Raw genomic sequence first — 27,892 nt, forward strand, 5'->3', positions numbered from 1 at the left:
AAATGTAGGCAAGGGTTTTCAAGGCCTACATTTCCAGTGACTACCTTTGACATGGACTATGGCCTGGCTGCCCTGAGAAGGCCCATTTTTGCTATTGGAAGTGAAGCAGGATCAAGCCCGGCTAATACCTGGATGGGAGACCACTGGGGAATATCAAGTGCTTTAGGCTACAGGACCCTATGTTGGGCAGCAGCAACATACTGAAGCCACACACTGTGTGGGAGAAGGCTATGGTAAGGCTGTCAGACATCCAGGAAAACCCAGACGGACTTCCCAAAATCTGCAGTTTGTCTGGATTTTGGACAGCCCTGCCGCTTCTAAAGGGCCTCTGAGCATGTGCAGATGATGCCACATGCATCCGCATATCCTCAGAGGCCCTTCGTCCCGGCATGAAAAAAGAGAATAGGTTAGGTGGGGGTGGGGCTGGGGACAGGGTTTGGGGCAGAACTGGTTAGGATTGGGCGGAGCCATGTGTCAGGGGTTTTTTTAAGCTTCAAATATGATAACCCTAGGCAATGGCAAACCACTCTTGTGCTCTGACTTGAAACATCACAGGGAGGATTCCTCACTGTGTATTCAGCCATGCGTCATGGTCAGCTTGAAAGCATACACACATAAATGGTACCTACATATTGTAGGTGGAATTGCTCCTATGTGCCTACATAGGAGCTTTACGGCGCCTAACACTACTGTAGGTATGGCTAATGCTGGAAGTAGCTTTAGGCACCATAAAGCACCTATGCAGGCACAATTCCAGCACTGTTTTTAGGCGTCTTGAAAATATTTTTCAAACATCTTTTAAATAGTGGTTTTCACTTAGACGCCAGTAAATGCCCTACCAGCGCCTAAGTTAAGACACCATTTATAGAATATGGGCCTAAGCACATGGCATTGAGGCACTTAAACTGAGATGCTAACTTATAGAACTTCCCAGCTAGTGAATATGTTGGTGGCGGAAGCAGGATTTGAACTGTGGTTTCCTTTGTTCTCAATCCACAGCTCAAATCATTGCGCTACTTCCATTCTCTTTGCCTCTCTGCATGAATAATCTGATCTGAATGAAGTGTTTGGCCTCCCTTATGAGACTGCCAAATTATACTGGTTAGTGCCAAATTCTACTGGTGGTTTTAGGGACTGATTACCATATCAGGAATGAATCCTCCTTTCCCATATATAGGATGAAACTGAAGACTTTTCTATTTAAGATTGCCTTCGCTCCTTAAGAACTCTCTATTTCTAAGTAGTACAGTACTTCACACACACACGCCCATACTGTGTAAGCCCATTTGACTTTTTTCTTTTATTTGAATATTGTAATAATAATAACAGTTTATATACCGCAGTACCATGAAGTTCTATGCGGTATTTATTCCCTTCCCCCCTTTTGTGTCTCTATTTAATTTGTTCTATTGATTATATATGTCCTAATATGATTTTTTTTCTATCCCTTATGTTTATTCTTATGGAAACCACCTAGACATAATGATAGGCAGGATACCAAATACTTAATAAATTTGAATTTTTAACCAGATTGATTTAATTAAAAAATACACATTAACTAAAAATAATGGTAGCCCAGGACAGTGGCATACCTAAGGTATATCTATAAACAACTCATTGGAAGTGTTGTTTATACCTAAGGTATATGACACCCGGGACCATCATTTTTTACACTCCCCCCCCCATCATTTTTTACACACACCTCCTCTCATCATTTTTTTTCAAACCCCCCCCACACACACACACACACCTTTGGTACACCACTGCTACAGCTTGAAAAAGGCTAAGAAGCCAGCGGAAGCAGTGAAAGCGTCCTTTAAGGAACTCCCTCCTGATCTGGCTCTATCCCGCCCCCTTTGTGATGCCACCAGACAGCATTCTCAGCCATTGGTCGACCAATGGCTGAGAACACTGTCCGGTGGCGTCACAAAGGGGGCAGGATAGAGCCAGATCGGGAGGGTGTTCCTTAAAGGATGCTTTTGCCGTTCCCGCCGGCTTCATAGCCTTTTTTTTGGCCGCGGGGATGGACCGGCAGCCATGTTGAAGTGCAGGTTCCAGAAGGTTCCAAACCTGGCTTGTTGTGCACCTCCTTAGGGCATGAACCTGGGGCATTCCGTCCGCCCTTGATACGCCACTGGCCCAGGAATGGTGGAGTGGCCTAGTGGTTATGGTTGCAGCCTCAGTGCCCTGAGGATGCAGGTTCAAACCCAGTGCTGCTCCATGTGACCCTGGGCAAGTCACCTCACACTCCATTGCCCCAGGTATATTAAGCAGATTGTGAGACAGATAAGGAGAAATACTTGAGTAGCTGAATGTAAACCATTTAGGCTATAAGCAGTTTATAAATTATAAAAATTATCCTTGATATCTAAAATTATCCCTTTTCGCTTAAGCAAATAAATGCTATATTTTAGTGCAGTGGTCTCCAGCACACAGCCCCCACAGTCCATTTTTGCAGCCTTCATATTTAGCGATCCCTGACATGAAGCCCCGCTGGGTCATGTATGACTGCGTGGTTCGACAGACAGCAATGGAATATGCTGGCTGTGTTGTGCACACCCTCATTTCTTGCACTTACCTGCACAATGTTTGCACTGTTGGATGACAATATGCTTGCAGAGTCAAAATTAGTATTATATAATTACATTTGTAATCCTACAATCTTTTGGTGGCACCTGGAGCTTTCTTGTGTCCACAGTGGTCTCCAACCTTTTCTATAGAAAAGGTTGCTCTGTTTTAGTGAATCATCCTCTTCATGATCTGAATAGCTGCCTGCTGGAAACTGGAATGCGACAGCCCATTAATTTTGCACAGAGCACCAACCTGAGTCAGGTTTGAAGGACTGACCTAAAGATAAAAGGCCCTATTAACACTCTAATAATTCATCTGAGCCATTCAGTTGCTTAGGATGTCCGATAGATGTATATTTGTACCAGTTTATTTGAAAGGCACATTGCAAAGGTAAAGTTCAGCAACCTTGTATGTCATTTTCCCAGGATTGCATCTTTGGAATTTCTGGATGCTGTGTACAGGAGGGTCATTAACATTAAACCACGCTCTTAGTATCATTTGTTTTTGAGCAAGATGTAAATATGATTATGAAATTGTACTTTAAAAATTCTCAAAAACTATTTGGGGAACAGAAAATATGGATATACCCTGATGTTGCTAAGACTACACAAGAACGGAGGAAATAATTTCTTTCTATGCGTCAACAAACTATAAATATGGGAGCAAAGTTTCTTTTGGCATACCCCTGTAAATGCTTGGTCAGCTACTTAGGTGTTAAATATACTTTTTTCTCTCCTAATCATTTGAAGGAATTTCTAGATGTTAAGAAGATCATCAAGGATTGAAGGACATTGTTGTAAAGGGCGCTTGATACATAAGTCTATAGGTTTAATTAATGCCTCTTAATTTCCTCTCATAAATTATTTTTGCTTGCTCACCCCCCATTATGGTGGTCTAAGAAGGGGATAATTGGTATGATTGTATAATGAAGTATTTTAATTTGTTGGTTGGTTTCCTCCCTGTGTTAGATGGAACAAGATGTATTCTTGCGAAATTTGAATGTATAATTAAAAAATAAAATTAAAAAACAAAATAAAAACCACATTAAACCTCTCTCTGGTTCTGTGTTACAGGTGTCCTTTGGCTGTCAGTAGTGTCAGAAGTGTTGTACATCATGCTGTTAATCGTTGGATTCAGTCTTATGTGCCTAGAGCTCTTTCACTCAAGTAACGTGATAGATGGGCTCAAGCTCAATGCATTTGCCGCTGTCTTCACTGTGCTTTCAGGTAAAGTATGTTTTGTACAGTATTTCGAATCCAGCTGAAGTATCCCAAGGCAAAATAGTGGAGTTAAACTCCTTATAGCATGCTTCTGTGAGTTGAATTAAAATGATCTCATCATCTTTACAACATTTTTTTTATCCATAGGAAGGCCTCCAATTAGACAGTAGCTCAGCAGCAGTAGTGTAGTAAAGGGGAACAGAGGAGTGAACTGCCCTGGGCTGAGCGCCGCCTTCCCCCGCCTCCAGTACCTCTTTAAATCTTCGCCAGCATGAGCAACTACTCTGGCCTGCTGCTCGTGCCGGCCTGGCTCCCTCTGAAACCACTTCCGGGTCATGGGGCCAGGAAGTGTCATCAGAAGAAAAGCCACTGGTAACTCAGATGTGATGAAAACCAATGTATGATAGAGTAAACACTTTCAACACTGAAAGTGAAGATGTCCAAAAATGTAAGACAGGAACAGCATAGACCAACTCAATCCAAAACATGAAGGAAAAAGCCTCAGAAAGGGCCCTCCCACCTCACCAAAACGGCTCAAAGAGGTGGTCGAGCGTTCACCTCACTGGCAAAAAAAACCTTCATTGTGTGTTTTTTTGTCAGTGAGGTGAACGCTCGACCACCTCTTTGAGCCGTTTTGGTGAGGTGGGAGGGCCCTTTCTGAGATTTTTTTGGATTGAGTTAGGTCTATGCTGTTCCTGTCTTATATTTTTGGACATCTTCATATTCAGTGTTGAAAGTGTTTACTCTATCACAAGAAAAGCCAATACCAGCGCTAGCAGCAGGTCAGTGAAGCTGCTTGCATCGGCGAAGATTTCGAGAGATACGGGGGTGGGAAGTGATGGTGCGAGTGTGGCATGGGGGGCACGGAAGGAGCAGGGGGGTAGCGTGGAAGGAGCGGGGTGGCAGACTGGAGGGCACGGGGTGCCACCACTTGCCTACTACCCTCGCTACACCAGTGCTCAGTAGGAACCTGTTTTATAAAGGAACCTACACTTTGGTTCCATTACAGAACACTAGTGTACCTGAATGTGGCACCTGCCTGAGTCACTTACAGCCTAATTTTGTAAATGACGCTAAAAATAGTGTGTGAAAATTTGGGAGCACAATTTCATTGAATTATAAGCCAATTAGCCCCAATAATTGAGCATTATAATCAGTTATTAGTGCTAATTGGCATTAATTAAAAGTTACGCATACATTTTTAGGCACCAGGAGCCACGTAATTTCAAAAAGGTAATGTGGCCATGGGAGGGTCAGGAGCATATCAGGGGCATTCTCACAGTTTATGCCACCAGGTAAGGTCTGGGGAAGGTCCGGGACGCAGGAGGGAGGCGGGGGTGGGTCAGAGCTGGCCCTGAAAGTTATCCGCAATATTTCAATATTCGCGGGCCAGCTCTGCCCCTAACCCCTGTGGATATTGAGGGTCTGCTGTATATTAATTCAGGGGCCTTGTGAGGGTATATAACCCTTGACTCAGAAAAGCATAAGAAGTATATTATGGGTTTTGGAAATTTGTGATTTGATGTTTCCTGTTTCCTATTTCCTTAGTCAGCACAGAGCTCTCGGAGATGTCACTTAAGGGTAACCAACATATGGTAAAAGCTGGACTTTTACTGCATTTTGATTTACTACAGGAATCACCAACCTGCAGAAGCCCAATATCGTAGATTTCTGCCTCGACCATAAATCAAATAAAAGAATTATGCATAATCTTTAGCCTACATTAAATCAAGTTCGACATGGTCATGTTTCTTCTGGCAAGGGCTGATTCAGGGGCTAAAACATTAGCATATGGTATGAACCTTTTACTTTACTATAGGCAATACAGTGTCTCCAAACTCCAGGGGGGAGGGTCCCTGCCTGGCTTCAGCTGGTGTAACTCCTTCACTCTATTCTAAACCCGGAACGCCCATTATAGAATACTGTTCAGTGCTGATATTTTTCAGAGCCAAGTTATGAGTGCTTTTTGCTAAATCCAGCCCTAAGCGATTTAGGCACAATCAGCAGCGTAGAGAAAGAGGTGCACAGGATGGTAGCGCTTGCCATCAGTGTGCCCCCCCCCCCCTTCAAATCTTCGCAGTTCTCTAGTCCTAAAAGAATGGTAGTCATAGAAGCAGGTGTGGTTAATGGAGGATAAAAGATATTATATTGAAGAATCAAATAAAAATCAAGCCTGACACGGCAGTGTTTCACATAGTAAGGGCTGCCAGGCAGAGACCCTCCCCCCTGGAGTTTGGAGACGCCATATTGCCTATAGTAAAGTAAAAGGTTCATACCATATGGTAGTAATTTAGCCCCTGAATCAGCCCTTGCCAGAAGAAACATGACCATGTTGAACTTGATTTAATATTTTTTTTTCTGTAAAATATCTTTTATCTTCCATTAACTGTGTCTGTTTCTCTAATTACCATATATCTTACAAGTCTGCTTCTCATGAGCTTACCATTTCAAATGATTTAATCGGCTGCATCATTGGGAGCCAAAACCAGTGAGATCCATTAACTGTCTGCTGCACTGATCAAGATAGCTGATCCTGCAGAAAGTTCCATTGACCATCAGGTGACCCTTACTGGGTCTGCAGCCAGTATCAGTCTGAATCAGTACTTGATCAATGTCAGGCTTTCTTCGGAGACTGCATACTTACCCATAATCCTCTTCATTATCCATGCTCCATCTCTGAGCATTATGATTGCAGACTCTGTTGCATTGACCCTACAAAGTAAAGGCATTTAAGAGAAATGCAAAGAGTATGTCATTTCTGTCTGAGCATGAGCAGCAGGCACCTAGGCAACACCAAAGGAGTGAAAGGTGAAGAAAAGAATCAAAGACATGAGCAAACACCACTGACGTGCTTTATGACAGCTGCGCCCTCTGAAGACAGAAAGCCATTAGACTTCAGCCTGGCTTCACATTTATGATTTCAACGGACAAGTCTGAACCTCATCCAAATGGCAAAGTGGAAAGGTGTTAAGCACAAAATATCACATCCATCCAAACAAGGAAATTAAGAATAATTTGTACTGGAGGAAGACTCAGGTGGAGCAGGTGCAAGAAATTGCACTGGGATTAGATGTGTCATCTTGCTCCTGTCTGCTCTGTTTGTTAGATGTCTGAAGCCTGATGAATGATGGGCACTGCATCCTGCTGTATAATGCATTTCAGTCTTCACAATATGGATCACATGTGGTTATTTGGAACGCTCATAACCCATTTCTCTTTCTAAAGGATATTGTGCCTTATATTTTATTATTTATTGAAATCCAGATTTTCCTAGGGCCCTTCTCCCACGTTGTTATAAAATAAGAATAACACCTGCAGATATAAAGTGTCTGGAAATCCTTAATGTTTGCACAGAATAACCACCTTCCTTAGCTATTAAAGCAGACCAGTGCTCACTTGTACAGTTAATTCATGTATCCTTCCTTCTGTGAAAGAAGCACTTTTGTCCATATCAGGTACTTATTCTTTTGAAATCATTACAGAATGCCATGTGGGAGACCTAGGTTTAAGTTTTAGATACCATTCCTGCTCTTTAGGTCTGATGGGAATGCTAGGAAGACATTTAGGGCCAGATTCTGTATAGGACGCCCAGTCTCAGCAGCCGCCTACACGGCTTTTGAAAATTGCACACGAGCATTCTATATAGAATCATGTCTATCATGATAGACACCCACTCCCTCCTGCCACCGGGCCTGCCTCCACAGAATGGTGGGCCTTCCTCTTCCCGATGCATCCCTTCTACTCAGGGATGTCTCAGAAGGTGGCAGCAGGAGTGAGTGGGAATCCCTCTTGTTACAGGATGTCTCGGGGGTGGCATCAGGAGGGTGTGGGAATCCATCCTGCTGAGGAACTGCACTCCTCCTGCCATGGACATTTGGGTGGGGGGTTTCAGGGATTCCAGCAAGGGGGGACGGGTTCCCTACCGCGGCCACTAAACTGATCATGGCAGGGAGATTGCCTTACCACGATCGGCTTAGCGGCTGCATCTATTTGAAATGTAGACCAGCATTTTGTTGGCTTACATTTTAGGCACTAGGGTTGGCTAAGGCCACCTCCAAGTGAAATCACGCCCTCACCTAGCCTTGGGCGAGCTTAGGTAGCTCTACGTGTCTCCCTAGGCTCACGAAAACGCCTACAATGTAAGCTGCCTGCCTCGGGGGGGTGTTGGTTTTTTTTTTTTAAACATGCATCCCAATTGGCTGGTTAGACAGCAGTAGGACACCTACCGCTGCCTACAATCAGGACGACATCTATAGAATTTTCCCCTTACAGCCCTTGAGAAGAAAAAGTATCCTAGCTTGGCCGTAAAATGAATGTATCCACAGTGCATGCATCAGATTCTGGAGGGAGCCATAGAGTAACCAGAGTAGAAAATTTAATTTAAAAAAATTAAAAATACTACCTGGGGGGCTTAGTGGCATTGTCCAGGAGCCAGGAGGGCATCCACAGACTCAATCATGGGTCCAATGATGGGTCCACTGACCACGCCAGGTTCACAGCAAACGTGGCTGTTCCTGTTTGCTTGAAAGAGGAAGGGAAGCTAGAGAAGAGCTGTTGAAAAGGTCCAGGTCTTTACTGAGGCCTGGGCTGGGGGCCTTCAAATTGCCGTATGCTCGCATGACAATGTGAGTGCATGATGGCATCATCATGATGTCACACGCATGCCTGCAAAATGGAAGCTCCAGGAGCTGTACTCAGCACATTGCCACCTATATTGTAAACTTATAAGGTGCCAGTGAGGTCAAGAAAGCCTGAGAGAGAGGGCCAATTGAGAGCCATGATGCAAACACAAATTGTGCATTTAATGCATTTATGTTGGCACAAGATTGGGTAGATGAGAGGGGTTGCAGGTGCCCGAAAATATCATTTTTAATGTGAAAAATCATGCATGCCCAGTAATAGCAAAGGAGACAAGCTCCTGTTTAAAAATATAAAAATATAAAAATATATTTTTTATGAAATTAAAATGTTTTGGGTGGCAAGCAAAGGTGCTGGAGGTCCCTTGGACAGGGCTATGTGGTTGTAGCTCTACAAAAATATTGCTACAACCCAAAAATTGCAAACGTTGGTCAGAGGTAAAAATACACCTCTGCTGGTACACCGCATACCAGTTCTAAAAAGAGTTCTGTATTAGCTAGTGACAAAAGTTTCCCATCCAGGAAACTACCTCCCAAATTAGTATAATTTACCAATATGACTCTAAGCAGTGCAAACTCATAGATTCCAAACTCTTCAGAACCAATTTCCAAGTCCCTGGGCTTGCCTCTCCAGTATTTTCTCCCTGCTTTGAACTCATTCTAATTCAACTCTGCTCAGTTCATATCCCCACATTCATTTGAGCCCACAAGCTTTATTCCTACTCATGAAATAATCTCTTAAAATGCATATTTCACCCGTGTCTGAATGTTCCTTTCTCAGTGCATAATTTGCTTAGGGTGTTAACCAAATCTCTCTGCACTTGCAGCCAGCTAAATGGTAGACAGAAATCCCTTTTTTCAGTTTTAACACAAACAGATACATGCTGGTTTTAAACCCAGTGTTCACGAACACTTCTTTTCAAGCTTTCAGAACCTGACATTATTTATTACTGTATATACCGTATTTTTCGCTCCATAAGATGCACTTTTTCCACCCCCAAAAAGGGGGTGGAAATAAGGGTGCGTCTTATAGAGCGAATACCCAACACCCAACACCCCCCCTCCCCCGTTACCTTTTTAAAATTCTGGTGCCTTCCCTCGCTGGACACGGCTGCCTACCTTGTTCTAGCAAGCACTGATGGCTGATGCAGCTGCCTCCAAGTCCTCTTCTTTTCCCTTGTGGCAGAGCGGCGCACAAGGGAGGGAGGAGGGAGAAGGGAGGCCTGCCTGGGGGGGGGGGAGGCCTACCTGCCTTCGGGTCCTGTCCCTAACTGTCTGCCAGCCACTAGGCCTGCCTGTCCTGTGCCCTGTCCCAGCCTACCACTAGACCATCAGAGGGGAGACAGGATTCAGAACCTGGCAGGGAGAATTTGGTTCAGAATGGGTTTTTTTCTTGTTTTCCTCCTCTAAATCTAGGGTGCATCTTATGGTCAGGTGCATCTTATGGAGCAAAAAATATGGTACTCGAATAAACGCTGATCCGAAAATAAATCGAGGTGACCTTCCCCCTCCCAAAAAAAAAAGGAGGAAAAAAGGTTGACTTGAATATAAACTGGAAGTATATATTCAAGTGCCCTGCCATGCTTTGTACCCAGTCCCCCTTCCTCCTTGCCCTGTCCTGCCTGAGTATGCACCCAGCCTCTTCCTCCCTGCTTCCCTCCCCTGCCTTGCTAGGTTCTGCACCCAGCCCCCTCCCTCATTCCCTGCCCTGTCCTGCCTGACTATGCAGCCAGCCCCCTCCCTTCCCTGCCAGGTTCTGCAGCCACACCCCCTCCCTCCCTGCCCAACTCTGCACCAAGCCCCCTCTCCTACCCTACCCTGCCAGGTTTTGTATCAAACTCTCCTTCCTCCCTCCCCTACCCTGCCAGATTCTGTACCCTGTTCCCCCTCCCTCCCCTGATGCTTTCAGGCCTCCTCCAAACCTGTCAGAAGTCCTGGTGGTCCTGTGATATGCCAGGATGGGTCCCTCCCGTCTCCTGTCCCGGCCGACTCTGACACATCACACCTCCCTCCCATCTCCCAGACTTTAAAAAAAACCTACCTTTAAAGCCCTGGGGGTCCAGATGGGAACCGAGGCAGGAGTGATCTTCCTACACTCCTGCCCTGTGCAGAGATGCTATCTGAATGGCTGACACAAGTTCTCATGGCAACCTTGTGAGATCACGGGAACCACCAAGGCTTACGACAGGCCTGGGAGAGGGCTGCAACAGGTCTGGGAAGGGTGGGTGGGCGGTGACCCGAATATAAACCAAGACCCCCATTTTGCAGCCAAAAATCTTGCTTTATATTCAAGTACAGTATATGTGGTAGTTGCCAGCGTGGATAACTGAAGTAAAGGAAATTTAATTTTAAAGGTAAAATAGGAAAGCTTTTACATCTGAAACTACATTTGACTGATCCTGAGAAGAGAAACAGTTCTAAAACTGAAGTTTAGTCGGAAAAGCTTATTTTTATTTTAAAGAGTGTTTGGTATGAATGTAGTTTAGTTGAGAATTTTTGTTTGAGCTGTGTGAGACAGCTGGTCTTTGAAGAACTCCAGAAGATGAACCTGTTCTCCTGTAGCTACTTGTAATTAGGGAAAAATAAATAAGCACAGACAGGACTCCAGTCAGGGGGATAAATGTATTTTTATTTTTGCTGTAATTAGCCAAAACAGTTCATCGGTATCCTGTGAAGGCAGGCTAATATTTTAGAAACACATACTCAGGGATGCAGACTCTCTCTTTCCAATTGTTTTATTTTAAGACAGTTTAACTGGGTGAAGTTTACAGATGAAGATTACAAGACAGATGAAGCAAAGAACCAAAAGAGCTTGAAGAAATGATAAGTAAAGAAAGAAGAAAAGGTCATTTTTAAAAATCACTCTGAGATACTGAGACACTTATATTTACACAGTACAAATACCTGGAAAGGTTAATCCTCAGGTCACAGTGACTCTGAAAAAGAGAGAAAAAATTAGTTTGCATAGAATATTTGCCCAAAGGTTGAGCTCAAAGTAAATTTTGAAAATATGAGTAATTTTGTTGAGAAAATACTTAACTGAGGTTGTCTGAAAATTTAATGTTCTGTGAAAGCAAGTAGGGATTAAGACTTTAAAAGACAGTTTCTTTCATTGCTGTCTGAAACACCTTTTAAGATATAAAACGTCTGCTGAAACTGCTACTTCAAAACCAGTGCTGACACTATTGCTGCAAAGTTATCAAAGTAACTCCATAGAAGGCTGACAGTTTAATCTAGCCTCAGTCTTTCCCTGGTGTTCTGCAGGACAGTGAGCAGGGCAAAGAGATGCACATTTGTGTTATATAATATTGTGTTGCTCATGCTGGTCGCAGTCACCTAGATACGATTTTAGACAGTGCTGGGGAGACATCTACTGTCATTGTACACGTAAGTTTATTTCAAAGATTTTGTCTTTTAACATCCTAAGCTTTGTGTTAATAATGTTATGAGCAATTTGCTTAATTTGTTTCTCCTGCTTTATTGTATGTTATTATACAAAATTTCGGAACTAAAAAAAGATGGGTCAGTTAGAATATATTGCACCAAATGCACTATAATAGGCATCTCCAACACCTGGTGGAAGGAAGATAACCAATAGGACATTGTCATACCAGGGTACAAACTATATTGCAGTGATAGGGTGGATCGAATTGGTGGAGGCGTAGTGTTATACGTTAAGGAGGGCCTTGAATCGAATGGACTTCAGATTCTACAGGAACAGAGAAACACCTTGGAATCCCTATAGGTAGAAATTCCATGTGTAAAGGGGAAAAGGATAGTGAGAGGAGTGTACTACTGTCCACCTGACCTGCATGGACAGACAGATGCTGAAATATTATAAGAAATTAGGGAGGCTAACAAACTGGGTAACACAATAATAATGGGTAATTTCAACTACCCTGATATTAACTGCTTTATGGGGCAACTGGTTCTGGAACCGACAAAAGGCGAAGCAATTCTAGACCTAGCTCTTAGTACACATGGCTTGGTGTGGGAGGTAATGGTGCTGGGGCCGCTTGACAACAGTGATCATAACATGATTAGATTTGATATAATTCCTGAAATAAGTTCACATAGGAAATCCAGCTTTTAACTTTAAAAAAGGAGACTATGAATATGAGGTGAATGGTGAAAAATAAATTTAGAAGAGCAGCTGCAAATGTCAAAAATTTACATCAGGTGTGGATGTTATTCAAAAATGCCATCTTGGAAGCCCAGACTTGATATATTCCATTGATTAAAACAAGAGGAAAGATGACCAAACGGAATCCGGCATGGTTAACGAGTGAGGTGAAGGAAGCTATTAAAGCTAAAAGTGGAAGAAATATCTGACTGAAAATAAATATAAACAGCACAAGGAATGGCAAGTCAAATGCAAGGCACAAATAGGGAATGCAAAGAGAGACCTTAATATGATTGCGCTATACCGGGCTATGATGCGCCCTCACCTGGAGTACTGCATCCAGCACTGGTTGCCATACTTGAAGAAGGGCACAGTACTACTCGAAAGAGTCCAGAGAAGAGCGACTAAAATGGTTAAGGGGCTGGAGGAGTTGCCGTACAGTGAGAGATTGGAGAAACTGGGCCTCTTCTCCCTTGAAAAGAGGAGACTGAGAGGGGACATGATCGAAACGTTCAAAATACTGAAGGGAATAGACTTAGTAGATAAAAACAGATTGTTCACCCTCTCCATGGTAGGAAGAACAAGAAGGCACTCTCTAAAGCTGAAAGAGGATGGATTCTGTACAAATGTAAGGAAGTTCTTCTTTTCCCAGAGAGTGGTAGACACCTGGAATGCTCTTCTGGAGTCTATTATAGGGGAAAACACCCTCCAGGGATTCAAGACAAAGTTGGACAAGTTCATGATAAACTGGAACGTATGCATGTGAGGTTGGACTCATTTAAGAGCACTAGTCTTTGACCTGAGGGCCGCCGTGTGAGCGGACTGCTGGGCAGGATGGACCACCAGTTTGACCCAGCAGCGGCAATTCTTATGTTCTTATGTTCTTAACACACAGTAAAAACGTTTTTAGGTATATTAAAAGCAAGAAGCCGGGAAGAGAATCAGTAGGACCGTTAGATGACCAAGGGATAAAAGGGGCTCTCAGAGAAGAGAAGACCATAGCGGGGAGATTAAATGAATTCTTTGCCTCGATCTTCATCGAGGAAGATGTGGGGGAGTTTCCAGTGCCAGAAATTGCACCATACATATTCAAATATGAGACAATCCAAATATAAGTTGAGGTACCATTTTTCCCCAAAAAAAGGTTGACTTGAATATAAGCCAGGGGGTTTAATATTCATGTGCCCTGCCCTGCCAGCATCTGCACCCAGCCACCCTAACTCCCTGCCAGGCTCTACACCCTGTCCCACCTTCCTGCCCTGTACCGCCAGGATCTGCACCCAGCCACCCTAACTCCCTGCCAGGCTCTACACCCTGTCCCACCTTCCTGCCCTGTACCCTGTCCCCCCGCTCTCATGATGTCCTGCAGGCCTCCACTAAGCCTGCTTTATGACCTGGTGGTCCAGTGGTAGGCCGGGACAGGAGTAATCCCTTACATCTCCTGTTCCGACTGACTCTGACAATTTTTTTGCCTCCCCCACATAACATTTTGAATCCCTGGTGCTTCAGTGGTGTACCGAGCAGGAGCAAGCTTTATGCACTCCTGCCCCCTGCTGAGCCACTTCCTGAATGGCTGCCTCAAGTTCTTGTGGCCCAGTGGTGTACCAGGCATGAGCGAGCTTTTTGTGCTCCTGTCCATCCCTAAGACACTACCTGAATGGCTGCTTCCAGTTCTCATTAGTCCCATGAGAACTGGTGGCAGCCATTCAGTGAGCAGCTCAGTGCTGGGCAAGAGCGCAAAAAACTCACTCCTGCCTAGTACACCATTGGATGGCAAGAACTCACAGCAGCCATTCAGAGAGGCTCAGCCTGGGGCAAGAGCACAGAAAGCTCGCTCCTGTCCAGTACACCGCTGGACCACCAGGGATTCAAAAAGGTACATGAGGGGAGGCGGAAGGGAGCTAAAAAAATTGGAAGAGTCGGCCAGGACAGGAAACGAGAGAGATCCCTCTTGTCCCAGCTCACCAGATCATACAGCTGGCCGGCAAGAAGTCTGGGGAGGGGGCGCTGATCCAAATATAAGAGGAGAGCCCCACTTTTGGGCAATTTTTTGGGCTCAAAAATCTCATCTTATATTCGAGTATATACGGTATTCAATTCTGATAAATCGGAGAAACTCAAACAAATCTCTGTAACACTGGAAGATGTAATGGGTCAATTTGACAAATTGAACAGTAGCAAATTGCCTGGACTGGATGGTATAATCTAATCTAGTCTTCGATTTATATACCGGGTCATCTCCCGACGGAGCTCAACTCAGTTTACAAGTAATTAAAGACCAGCAAAAAAGCAAACAAGAGCATAGAAGAAAATAAATGTTGTTGTAGGGCAATCAATTTGTTTAATCTTTAGGTAAACTGTTCAAGTATTGTGTAAATAATAAGGTTTTTAGGACTTTATGAAATTGTTGTAACTGACCTATCAATCTGACAGAGTGCTGATATAATTGAAAAATGAACTTGTAGAGCTAGTAGCAATTTATAATTTTTCTTTAAAATCCTGCATAGTACCAGAAAACTGGAGGGTGGCCAACATGACGCTGATTTTAAAAAGGTGATCCGGGAAATTATATACTAGTGAGTTTGATGTCTGTCCCGGGCAAAATGGTAGAGACTATGATAAAAACAAAATGACAGAACATATAAATAATATGGATTAATGAGAGAAAGCCAACATGGATTTAGTTAAGGGAAATTACTGCATTTCTTTGAAGGGGTGAATAAACATGTGGATAAAGGTGAACTGCTTGATTTTGTGTATTTGAACTTTCAAAAGGTATTTGACAAAGTATCTCATGAAAGACTCAGCTTGGAACAGTGACAATGTTATAAAAACATTAGCATATAGAATGAGGATAGTTGTTCTGATACAACAGTTCTGACCTTCCAGCAAGGGGTAAGATCTTTTCTGTCTTTGTAATACAGCCTTCAGAGTATATGGTTTCTGCCTTGCAGGTCTGCTGGGAATGGTGGCTCACATGATGTACACCCAGGTTTTCCAGGTAACAGTCAGCCTTGGACCCGAAGACTGGAGGCCACATTCTTGGGATTATGGATGGTCCTTCTGGTAAGCAACTTGTTTACTAACTACAATGAAACATCTTTCCTTGCCAAACCATTTTGCATAAGTGTGAGCACACTTTTCAGAAAGGCACCTAAAAATACTTAAAGTACTTGGAAATCTCTTGAACATGCGTGTACCTATGGATGAATATGCAAAAACGTTCTTGCACAGAAGCATGCAATGTGTGCAGGAACATCAATATATGATTTTAAAAAAAATACAAAGATTGCAAAAACTTTGTTTAAAAGTGAAGACATTATTTTGGCCATTCACATCCCCATTAAAAATACTATACAGTATAGTATTACTGTATGTGTTAGAGTAAAGGTGACATTTCAGATGCTTTAGAAAAGAAGTTAGGATTAATTCGTACAACGGAAGAAGACAGTCAGGTTTTTTTCACATTGTTAAGTCAAAGGGGGAGCCATTTCTGTTTTCAGAGATAGCACTTGTGGAGAATGCAATACATAAGGAAAAAAAACGTTTTGAGAAGTATTTATTTGATTTTTTTAGCCTGTCCTCCCAGAGAAGCTCAGAACGGATTGCAAAGCAGGTACACAAGCATTTTCCCTATCTTTGCTGATGGGCTCACAGTCTATCTAATGTACCCGGGGCAGTGGAGGATTAAGTGACTTGCCGAGGGACACAAGGAGCAGCGCGGAGTTTGAACCCACAGCCTCAGGGTGATGAGGCTGTAACTCTAACCACTATGCCACACTCTCCCCTTTTAAGAATTTAGCTTATCTAGAACCCTCCCTTCAAAAGTGTTTATTGAAGGTCCTTAGATCTAAGGTAAAACAGTACCCTCTGATCTTTTTTGGTACCATGAAGTACTTGGAAAAAGAGAAAATGTTCTTAACTTGATAACATCTTTTCCAGTAGATAGGTGAGTCACTGTTGACATGCGGGCTTTCTCCCAATGGCCGCGAGCCATCCGCAGAAAGAATCCACTCCGGACCCCTCCCCTTTCCTCCACAGGGAGCTCCACCACCACCTGCAGTTAGTACCCAAGCAGAATGAATGAAAGTTTGCACAGAATAAACTTTCATCAGAACTAGAGAATGACACGGGGAAAAAATCTGTCCCCGTCACTGCCCGTCCCCGGCCCACCGTCCCCTTCACCGCCCCGTCACCGCTATTTCCTTCACCGTGCCGTCACCGCCATCCCCTTCACCGCCCCGTCACCGTCACTGCCATCCCATTCACCGCCCCGTCACCATCCCCGCAGCATCCATATAAGCCTCAGTACTGCAATATTTAGCTTATTCTTTCCTTATAAATCAAAGTTCTGGCTGCTGAAATAGAGAAATTGATGTTAAGCTGGCAGGGCTTTGTTTATAAATTTTTATCAACACAACTAATATACTACTTTATCCTAAAGCAAAAAAAAAAAAAAAAAAAAAAGAAATAGAATTTTTTTTTCTACCTTTGTTGTCTGGTTTCTGCTTTCCTCATCTTCTCATTCAATTCATTCCATCCACTGTGTGTCTTCTCTCTGCGTCTTCCATTTGCTCTGTTACTGTGCCTTTCCCTTCACCCCCCAAATTGGTCCGGCACCTATCTTCTTCCCTCCGCTCCCCCATAGTCTGGCATCTGTCTTCTTCCCTTCCAGCATTTTTTTCCCCACTCTGTCTTCCACATTTCCCTTCAGGATCTGTTCCTCTCCACCCTCCTTCAATGTCTGTTCTATTCCTTTCCACCACCACCCTTCCCTCCCTCCTTCACCATCTGTTCCTTTCTACCACCCTTCAGCTCCTCTTGCGCGGCCTATCTATCTACCTCCCTCCCTCTTACTTTCGTAGCACGTTACAATGTAATTTGTGCAAGCCACTGGAGCCTGCGAGCTCAGTCCCCAAACAATCTCGCTTCTGTGTTCCTATTTTCCCCATTTCTAATATCTCCCTTATGTGTCTGGCATTGCCCCCTCCCCCCCCCATGTCCATATACCATCCCTATGGCATGTATGTCCCCTTTATTTTTCTGTCCCTATGCCCCCATGCACATAATTTCCCCTCTTTTTCTGTTACCTTCCTGTGTCCAGATTTCCCCTCTCTTTCTCTTCCACACCAATGTGTCTCTTCTCTTCAACCCCATCTAGCTTCTTTCCCTCTTTCTTAGTCCCCCCTCTCCTCCCCCCCCCCTCCCCGCTTCCAGCATCTGGCTCACCTGCCTATCCTCCCCTTTCTTTCCTGCTATGGGTTTCTTTCTCTCCCTCTTCATCCCCTTGGCTCAGAATCTCTTTCCCTTTCACTCCCTCCTTCCTAGTGTGAGCCAGGAACATGCGCGATCACACGGTCCAGCAGCCCCCTCCCGCCCGATCGCAGCATTCTGTCAGCTCCCTCCCTCCACCTCACCTTGGATGCCGAGTTTGCCAGCTTTCTTTTTCGCCCAGCTGCATGCGCGGCTGCTCAGTTGTTCTATCTTCTCCTCTGATGCAACCGGAAACAGGAAGTTGCAGCGGAGGAGAAGATTGAACAACTCGAGCAGCCGCGCGTGCGGGGCTTTTTGAAAGCGTGCGGCTGGGCGAAAAAGAAAGCCGGCAAACTGGGCATCTAAGGTGAGGTGGAGGGAGGGAGATGGTGGAACGCTGCGATCAGGCTGGTGGGGGCTGCTGGACCACGCAATCCACAGGGCGGTGAATGGCCTTGTCCCCGTCCCCTCAGCGACCACTATTTTTTCTTTTCCCGTTTCGGTGGGTTAGTATCAACCACTGTGTCATTCTCTAATCAGAACCTTCGTCTGGAAAGTTCTGAATGGCAATTTTGAAAACTGGATACAAAAAAGAATGACACAGCAAGTGCCTGGTTCTTAAATCAGAAAAAATGTTTCCGTAGTTTAGGAGAAGATGAACTCAGCCACTAAATGTATGGTTGCCGAGTACCATTCGATAACTGGTTTTAGTTTGATTTTCTAGGCAGAATTCAGTATTATGCAATAGGACTAACCATAATTGTGTCTGTATTGAACACTGATTACTGAATAAATAAGTAAGATTCTGACCACTATAACTACAACCCCTGATGCAGGTATTTTCTGAAACACGGCCCGTATTGGGTCCTTCAATAAATTTCAGATGCTATCTATCCTTGGAGGTTCATCATGCATTTTGCATGTGTCTCCATGTCCTGTACTTTGGATTAGAGAGTTGCGTGGGGACAGAAATCAAACCCTCTCTGCCCATCCCCGGTAGAATCAAACCCATCCCTGTTTGTCCCCGCTAGGAGTCAAACCTGTCCCCACCCGTCCCCGCTGGAATCAAATCTATCCCCGCCCATCCCTATATAAACTTCAGAAGTAATTATTTCATTTATCACTGAATTAAAGGCTCTGGTAGAAACCCATCTAATATAATAAAGAGCTAGCCGCGCATGCACATTGCTATTTGCGTGTTCCGTGCGTGTAGGTCTGTGGCCGAAGGAGTGCGCATGCGCGCTAATACATCACCAGCCGATCGCCTCCACAGGCCACACCGCAGCCAGACGGACCGCGGGAAGGGAAATGGGGGGGGAGGAGGGTTTCGAGGGAGCCGGCTGGCCGCATAAATTATTTTCATTTCAAATCTGCCGCCGCCACTGCCGCTGCGGCTCCTCTCTCATCTTCCGACATAATATAAGTGCAGCTCATGAGAGGAGCCGCGGCGGCGGCTTTGAAAACGGCTCCCTTAGTTCTTCGCTGCATTTTTTTTAAAGTTTAAAACTGCTGCCGTGGCTCCTCTCACGATCCTGGGCCTGTGTCAGAGAAGGCTTCCGACGCAGGTCGGATTGTGAGAGGAGCCGCGTAGGCATCTTTAAACTTAAAAAAAAAATCCAGCAAAGAACTAAGGGAGCCGTTTTATCTCCATGCTGCTACGAAGGAACAGGTGAGGGGGAGGGAAATGCTGATGCTGATGCATAGGGAGCAGGTAGGCATGGCAGGCAAGCAGGGGGAGAGGGAAAGGGGCTGCTTTGGGGGTAGGGGTGTGCTGGGGGTACACAGCAATCATGGGCAGGGGATCACAGAGCAGGCAGCCATGGCTCAACAAGAGGAGAGGGAAAGGGGGCTGCTTTGGGGTGAGGGGTTTGCTGGGCCAGACAGCAATCATAGGGGGGAAACAGAAGGGGGCCACGGAGCAGGCAGGCATGGCACAAAAGAGGGCAGGGGTATTGGGAAACGGGGCTGCTTTGGGGGGAAGGGTGTGCTGGGGGCACACACCAATCATGCCAGGGAAGAGAAGGGGGCCACAGAGAGATAGGCAGGCATGGTGCAATGGAGAAATACAGGCAGGCACAAGACAGAGACACAGACAGAAAGAATGACAGACAGACAGACAGCATCCAAGCACAGAGAGAGAAAGGAAAAAAAAACAGTCGTCTACTCTAGCACCCGTTGGACAGGGGGATAACGAAAGAGATGCTGATGGACAGGGGGTTGAAGAAAAGGAACGGAGGACTAATGTTGGACAGGGGGAGAAGGAAAGAGGTGCTGCTGGACAGGGGGGAGGTAAAACAAAGGGACAAGGGCTGCTGCTGCATAAGGAGAGCAGTGAAGGCGTGGTGGTGGACACAGGGGAGGTAAAAGGAAGGGGAAATGGACAGGGGGAGCAGGCAAGGGGTGGTGGTGATAGACAGCCAAGGAAAAAGAAAGGCAGAAAGAAAAAAAGCGGCTAAGGAGAGAGAGAGAAAGAAATAAAGACAGACACACACATATATGTTCTAGCACCCGTTAATGTAACGGGCTTAAAGACTAGTTTACAAATAAGCAAAGACACTAATTAATTTGGAAATATTAATTGAGAAGAATACATACTTCGTAAATGGGTTTCTACCAGAGCCTCTAATGTAAATATAAAATGCTAGTCTTTAAGCCAAGTCCAGTTTTTAAAAGTCTCTCTATTAATCTCGTGCTACATGGTCTTAACTCCTGTGATGATCATAACATCATGTCACTGTGAAATTCATCTTTGATAACAAAATAATATTCAATCAACCCAACACAATTTTGCGGTTCACCATATAGGCGTCCTCAGGAGCTGAATATTATTTTGTCATCAAAGATGAATTCACAGTGACATGATGTTATGATCATCACAGGAGTAAAGGATCCCTAAGTTAGGCACCTACATTGGTAGGCGTTCCGATCTAGGCACCTACCAGTAGGCACCATTTATAGAATAAGGCCCTAAGTGCAGATGTGGCAATTTTATAACTATGGTAAAAGTGCAGGAAAGACACATGTAAGTGCACACTAAGGCCATTTCTTAGCACTGTTTAGTAAAAAACAAACAAACTGTAGGCTCTTAAATTTGTGCCCTATTTTCTGCCTGTTCTAAGCTGAAATCTTAATTTAGGAGCTTAAAAGTTGTGGGTTCAATGTTCCAAAAAAGCAGAGAGGTCAGTATTCAAAATGGTTTAACTGGATTTTTTTAAAAAAGGGCTTCTGGCCGGTTAAATTGCTTATGCGGGGCTATCCGCTGATATTCAGCGGCACTTAACTGGGGAAAGGAAGAAGCGGTTTGGATCGTTTTGACAAGAGAAAATGGAACTTCTATCCACATGGTTGTTGTCTACAGACCTTCGACTCAATCACAGCAAATTGATCAAGATCTGGTTACAGATATTCAAAAGTTGGGAAAGAAAGGGGAGGTGCTGTTGCTGGGAGATTTCAACCTGCCGGATGTGGACTGGATAGTTCCGTCTGCAGAAATGGAAGATCTTGGATGCCGAGGGAGATCTTGGATGCCTTTCAAGGGGTTCTGCTCAGACAAATGGTGATGGAACCCACAAGGAAAAAAGTGATACTAGATCTGGTGCTTTCAAAAGGTGAAAGTGTCTCTAATGTCTGAGTGGGGGCCCTCTTAGGAAGTAGCGATCATGGTTTGGTTTGATATAACAGCCAAAGTGGAGGATGACCACACAAGCTCAACATCCTGGATTTCAAACATGCGGACTTTAGTAGCATGGGGGAATATCTGAACAAAGAGCTTATTGGATGGAAGAACATAAGTGAAGTGGGAAAACAGTGGTCCAAGTTGAAAGGAGCAATAAAAAGAGCTACTGACCTTTATGTGAGAAAAATAAATTAAAATAAGAGAAAAAGGAAACTGTTATGGTTCTCCAAACTAGTGGCAGAAAAAATGAAGGCAAAAGAGCTGGCGTTCGTGAAATGTAAAAAAAACTCAAGAAGAGGAGTACAGAAAGGAATATCAGATGAAACTAAAAGAAGCCAAAAGAGAGATACGTCTGTTGAAAGCGCAGCAGAAGAGCAAATGGCTAGAAATATAAAAAAGGGAGGCAGGCACCTCTGAGCCACTGTTCCCCCCCCCCTCTCTGAACACCCCAAAAAATGGCAGGAAAGATGCCCACTCCCTCCTCTGTGCAAATTATTTGCATGCAAACTTGATAGCACATCAATTGCTGCTCGAGAATCGGCCAGAGAATTGGCCAACAGCGATCCAGTCGGTATCTTTAGTGCATCTAGCCCATGGTTCTTTGAACTTGTCTTGCAGGATCTATTGTTTTGCTTTAAACATGGGTGACCTGGTCCTAAAAGGAGTGATCTGTGAGGCTCTGCTGTCATTTACTGTGATACTGAAGCTATTACCCTCTAAGAAGCTGCTGCCATAGACAGCTGGCCAGTCTTGCCTAATAGTTGGGGCAGCCCTTGCCCACCCCTATTTTGGATGCTCGAAGGGGGAGCGTCAGTTTGTCCCTCATCTCAGGTAGAAGATTGCCTTGAGCCACCCCTGAGCCCACATGATTCATTTAGTAGCCAGTGTAACACATACAGAAGTGGAGTAACATCATCCTATAATTTTCCAAAAAGTAATCAAACTGTATTGTCTGATGTGTCTCATTGAACTTCTAAATAAAGTGCCTTGACCCTGATGTAGAGCTTGCAGAGAGTTCATAGAACTGTGAGTTCCTGCTCTCTAACAAGTATCAAAGATATCTTTACCACAAATGTTAATAATATGGCTATTTATCCTCTTTGGATGCATAAGTATAGTCCAGTTTCTGTCTGTGCTAATGTTTGTCCCTGTACCTGGAATACACTTATTTTCAGCAATAAAGTACAGTCAAGAGCCAACTAATCTCACCAGAAAATTATATTAGGCACTCAGCAGAGTGGGAGATTTTCACCCCAGGAGATCCATCTGGCTAATTCCTTAGTTGCTTAGCTGGTCTCTTTGAATATCAATTCCACAGCGTTTTATATTTTTGACCTACAAGACGTCTCTCCTCCTCAGTCTCTGTCATTATTTCTTTCCAAGATATCACCACTCCACTCTTGCCTATATGTGGGAAAACAAAAATTTCTCTAAATAGGGATTAATGATTTTCAGGGGACCTCCTAACCCATCCTATAATTTCTCAGGTCAGTGGCGCTGCAGCTAACAAGCAATGTTTCACATTTCAGCAGACTGGCTGATTTCTGACAAATTTGATGAATCATGCCAAAGCAAAGGTTAATACATTTTCTGGCAGTTTAAGGTGAGCAGTAACCTATGACAGATTTTTTTTTCTGCCTTTTGGTGGATTATGACTATGGCATCCTGGATGCAACATTGATTTTAGTTTCAAATTGCAGTGTTTGGGGGGAGAGGTTTCCTCTTTGTTTCATAGATCACTATGGGGCTCATAATCGAAATGAAAATATGTCTAAAAACTGCCTAAGAGAGCATTTGGATGACCTAAAAGACAGGTTGTCCATGTGCCGATAATAAAAATTGGTTTTTAGACGTATTTAGAAGCATTTTAGGCCTCTGACTGCCGCTGTACATCCAGAGCGAAAAAGAGCATTTTTCGAGGAGTGGTTAGGGTGGTAGGTAGGCAGGATGTAGGCCAACCAAACTTAGTCATCCTGCAGTGATAATCTAAAGTTTGACGAGTTTGCTTGGATGGAAATTATACAAAACAGGTATAAGCCAGGATGGAAATGAGTCTGTACATATTTGAGGGGGTGAGGGTGGGGCTAGATTTATATGATGAGTTTATATTAGGAGAATATCATCAACATAAATAAAAGCTTTTATTTTATGGTCTTGAATTAAAGTTGCTACTGGACTTTAAAAAATGTTAAATAGAAGAGGTGATAACACCGAACCCTCTGGGACTCCGCAGTCCAGTGTTACAGCAGGCAAAAGTGAAGTAGGTGAGACAAATATCCTAAAACTTCTATTAGATAAACAACGAGCCATTGAAATACAGTTCTGGAAATTCCTATTGATTTATGGTCTACTAGGTCAAAGGCTGCTGAAAGGTCAAGTGAGATTAACAGTACCAAACAGCCTGTGTCTAGATGTGAATGTAACTCACTATTTAGAACTGTCACTATGGTCTCTCTACTATGATGACTACGGAAACCTGTTTGGCAAGGGTGTAAAAAACAAAGTTTTGTCAACAAAATCAGAAATTACTTGTTCAGTAATTTTAGAAAGAATCCAGAGATTGCAACTGATTCAAAATACTGCTGCGAAATTGATCTTTGGGAAATGTAAATTTGATCATGTGACTCCATTGCTCCAGAGTCTCCATTTGGCTTCCGGTTTATTTTAGAGTTCAATTTAAATGTTCTTGTGTTGTTTTTAAAATCCTATATGGTAGCTTTACTCCTCTCCTTCCTTTTTCTTTTGCAAGGGGTAACCAACAATTTAAATCATCTCTTCCTTCCAAAAAAAGGGATTAAAGGAATCAAAATTGTTAGTCAATCTCTGATTTTTAAGTTTTCTCAATGTTGGAATGATCTTCCATTTCTTTTAAGGAGTTCCGGCTCACTTCAATTTTTTTCGCAAATCTTTAAAAACTTCTTTATTTGCTAAGCACTTTGAAAATTAATTTCCCAAAATTTAGTCTTATTTTTATGGTTTTTACTTGTTAAGTTAATTATTGTAAACCGAGTCGAGCTTTCTTAGAATGATGACTCGGTATAAAAAGCCAAGCCTTAGATTAGATTAAAGATTAGATATCAGACTATAACTCTCAGGCTGAAGAGATGAGTTCTTAAGAACCGGACAAACAATTTCCATACTGATGGAATTATACCATTAGACAAAATGAAAGCAGATGCAGAATAAGGGGAAGCAAGCCATGTCTAGAATGTTTTATCCAACTAGAAGGCAGTGGGTTTTGCAAAGAGGTAGTTAAATGAACCTTAGCCATGATATTAGAGAGCTGTGGACATGAAGGAATAAAAAAAAAGTATTCCAAATTGGCTTTCCGCACAAATTGTCAGAAGTAGATAATAAAGGCGCAGGAGAATTAATGTTCATAGTGTTTTGAAAGGATTTGAATTTGAAATGATTAGCAACAGTCTCCGCAGAAGGAAGAGGAGTCATTGAGGGCGGAGTACAAGAGTGAGATACAATTGAGATCATTTTATTTCTGTTATCAGATTTTTAAAATAAATTTGATAAATAGTTTCTTTTCGCAACAGCTACTTGCCATTTAACATCTAGCAGCTTGCCAATTTTGATCTAAAGGACAAACTGATCGGGATTTTTGCCATTTGCGCTCTGCATGGCGTATCTGATGACGCAGCATCACCAGGCTTCTGTGATACCAAGGATTCTTTCTACAGCAAGGAGTGGAATGATGGTTAGATAATGGAGGAGGAAAATGAGTAGAAAGTGTATGAATCCAGCAATCAGCTGCTTCCTCAAGATCAAGATCCAAAAGGTTTGATAGAAAACTTATTTTTAAAAAATTTATTTATCATTTTCAAATTACAAATCAAATATCACTTGTACAGAAAGATAAAGGTAAGCCAATAAGGCAATAATATATTCACTCTAACATCTCAAACATCAGTAAAAAGAAAATCATTATAGCTTAACTTTCACTCAAGTCCACAATAAGGATCCAAGGTATACTTAGCGGAAAATTAAAGTAATATTATCAAACTATATAAATTACTATATAAAGAAGAAAAAGGCCCTTTAGACTGAGACAGGAAAACAAATAATCAATTTCGCCCTCATATTTCCCCTTAAACCTGAGGCGCTGTAGACAAGAATGTTGTCAGCTGGCTTGGATCAAAGAAAACATATTTTTTCATACGATATCGTATTACACATTTACAGGGGTGTCGAAGATAAAAGGTCGCCCCCCAAAGCTATAACCCCTGGTTTTAAAAGAAGAAATTCACATCTCCTTCTTTGCGTATCTTGAGCCAGATCTGGAAAAATCAATATTTTACATCCCATAAACTTTTTTGTCTATTTTTGAAGAAAAGCCTATGCAACCAGTTTTTATCTGGTGCTAAGGCTACTGTAATCAAAAGTGTCGTCGGCGTAGCCATTTCTATATCCGAAAATTCCAATATTGCTGTAACATCTAATGGTTGCTGGTCCCTTTCTTTTTGTCGTTGCTGTTCTTCTCTTTTAATGGGTAGGTAATAAGCCTGTGTAAGTGGTGGCAACATATCTGCAGAAATTTCCAAGATTTTCATCATATAACGTTTCACTATATCTCTTGGAGATATTGTTGCAACCCTCGGAAAGTTGATTAATCTGAGATTATTATTTCTGGAAGTATTTTCTAAGGATTCCAGCTTCCTTCTCAAATTGGTATTATCCTTAATTAGTGTTTCTCTAATCTGTTTAGAAACTTTCAATTCTTGGTGGATATTTTCTAGGGAACTTTTTGATTCATCAAATTCAACTTTCAAATTCCCCACCATAGTCTCTTGGACTTTAAGTCTTTCTTCCAACTGAATCAGTTGGGGTTTAACTGATTTTGCCAAGTCTGCCACCAGATCCCATAGGGAATCCAGGGTTATCTCTCTGGGTTTTGCAATATAAGAAACATTAGTAAAATTAGAAGTCCCCTCTTGAACAGCACTACTCTGGTTCCGATTTACCCCTACAGTTGTTGGACTCTCAGTTTCTTCCAAACTCTCCTGCAAACGGGAGTTTGTCTCCATTCTCCCCTCTCTGCTCTCTATGGCCTCCGTGGAAGAGTACTGCCCATGCTCCAGACGCACCTCCTCTCGTGGGGAGCTGGTAATCTGAGGAGGAGGGGGAGGTACCCTGGTGTCGGGGCTCAACATTGTCTCTAAGCCCAAGGAGATTTCATCCGTTCCGCCCCTCCGGAGTGTCTCCAGCGGGTCTCCCGACGCCCGGGGTGTCTCCTGCATACGCCGAAGAAGCTCCTCTATGTTGACGAAAACCACTGCTCCGGACTGCCACGAGGCTCCAGAGGCACCGCATCCTCTTCGTTTCGGCATGGAGAGAAAACAAGTATCTTGGGCAGCGATTCAGAAGTTGTTGGAGGTAAGACTCTGCGGCATGTTACTCAGCCAGAAGGGTCTGCGGCCATCTTGGATCTCTGATAGAAAACTTCTAAATAAAGGAGGATACATTAAAGGGTCCTGATAAGTAAAAGGAGAACTTAACATCAGAGGGAATGCGTCTGACGCAGCCACGGATCATGCAAGGAGCCAACGCCCGTGGCTTTGAGTGGAAAAACCACTGCAGCAGGGAGGGAGGCACAGAAGGAATGAAGGAGGGAGCACAAGCTGGGCTGATTTAAAGTTTACTGCCACTGCGGCAGAATAGGGAGGGTGGCTGGCTGTGCCCCCCCCCCCTTTTGGTATGCTACCGAATAGACAGTATAAGTCTGCCTGGTACTGTCCTTAAGTTTCAACTACCGGAATTGCTGTCGACGCTCACTCCAGCCTATCAAAACCATCCCAAAATTACTGGAGTTCCTATCAAAGCTCTCTACAGCCCATCCCAAACTGAATAGCCATAAAGGGGGCACAGACTGTACAAGTCTGCCCAGTTCCAGCCCTGGTTCTTCCATTTATTATTATGATTATTGAGAGTTTCTATACCGCTACTAATGACTGGGGAGTCAATTCAGAGCGGTCTATATGAGCCTCTGCAAAGGCGCTACGCTACATTAGCTTCTGTAGAGTTGTGAGGTGTTACAATTCATGGGCTCTATACTAAAATACCCAGAGCTTTGTGGTAGTGTTACAGAGTTATTAATACTGGCATGGTTATGGCAATTATTCATCATCCTACTTATATGCACATGTTTATACTGTGACAGGGAAGAGCCTGTAAGCAGTTTAAACCCAGCTTTAAACCCTGCCTTGCAAAGGCTGGCCCCTATTCCTAAGCCCAGGAAGCTGCCTAATAATCCTGTACCTATCACCAAGAGCCAACAGGCAGGGCAAGGCAGAGAGAGAAGGGCAGAAACCATAACATCTGGTTTAGGGCACTATAATCCCTTTTATAATACCTTGGGCAAATCTCCAACAAAACCTCTAGTAAAGAAAACCAGCACAGGCATGGT

General features: G+C 43.5%; 1 protein-coding gene across 1 annotated transcript in view; it reads left to right on the forward strand.

Moving 5' to 3' along the window:
* The window catches only part of GSG1L (GSG1 like), a 223,851-nt gene that overhangs the window by 172,143 nt on the left and 23,816 nt on the right, over positions 1-27,892 (forward strand). The window contains exons 3-4 of the mRNA XM_033962799.1: positions 3,645-3,797; positions 15,506-15,617. Coding sequence (XP_033818690.1) covers positions 3,645-3,797; positions 15,506-15,617 — 265 coding nt within the window. The remainder of the gene's footprint in view (positions 1-3,644; positions 3,798-15,505; positions 15,618-27,892) is intronic.

This window comes from Geotrypetes seraphini, chromosome 11 (genome assembly GCF_902459505.1).
Source record: "Geotrypetes seraphini chromosome 11, aGeoSer1.1, whole genome shotgun sequence".
NCBI classification, from domain to species: domain Eukaryota; kingdom Metazoa; phylum Chordata; class Amphibia; order Gymnophiona; family Dermophiidae; genus Geotrypetes; species Geotrypetes seraphini.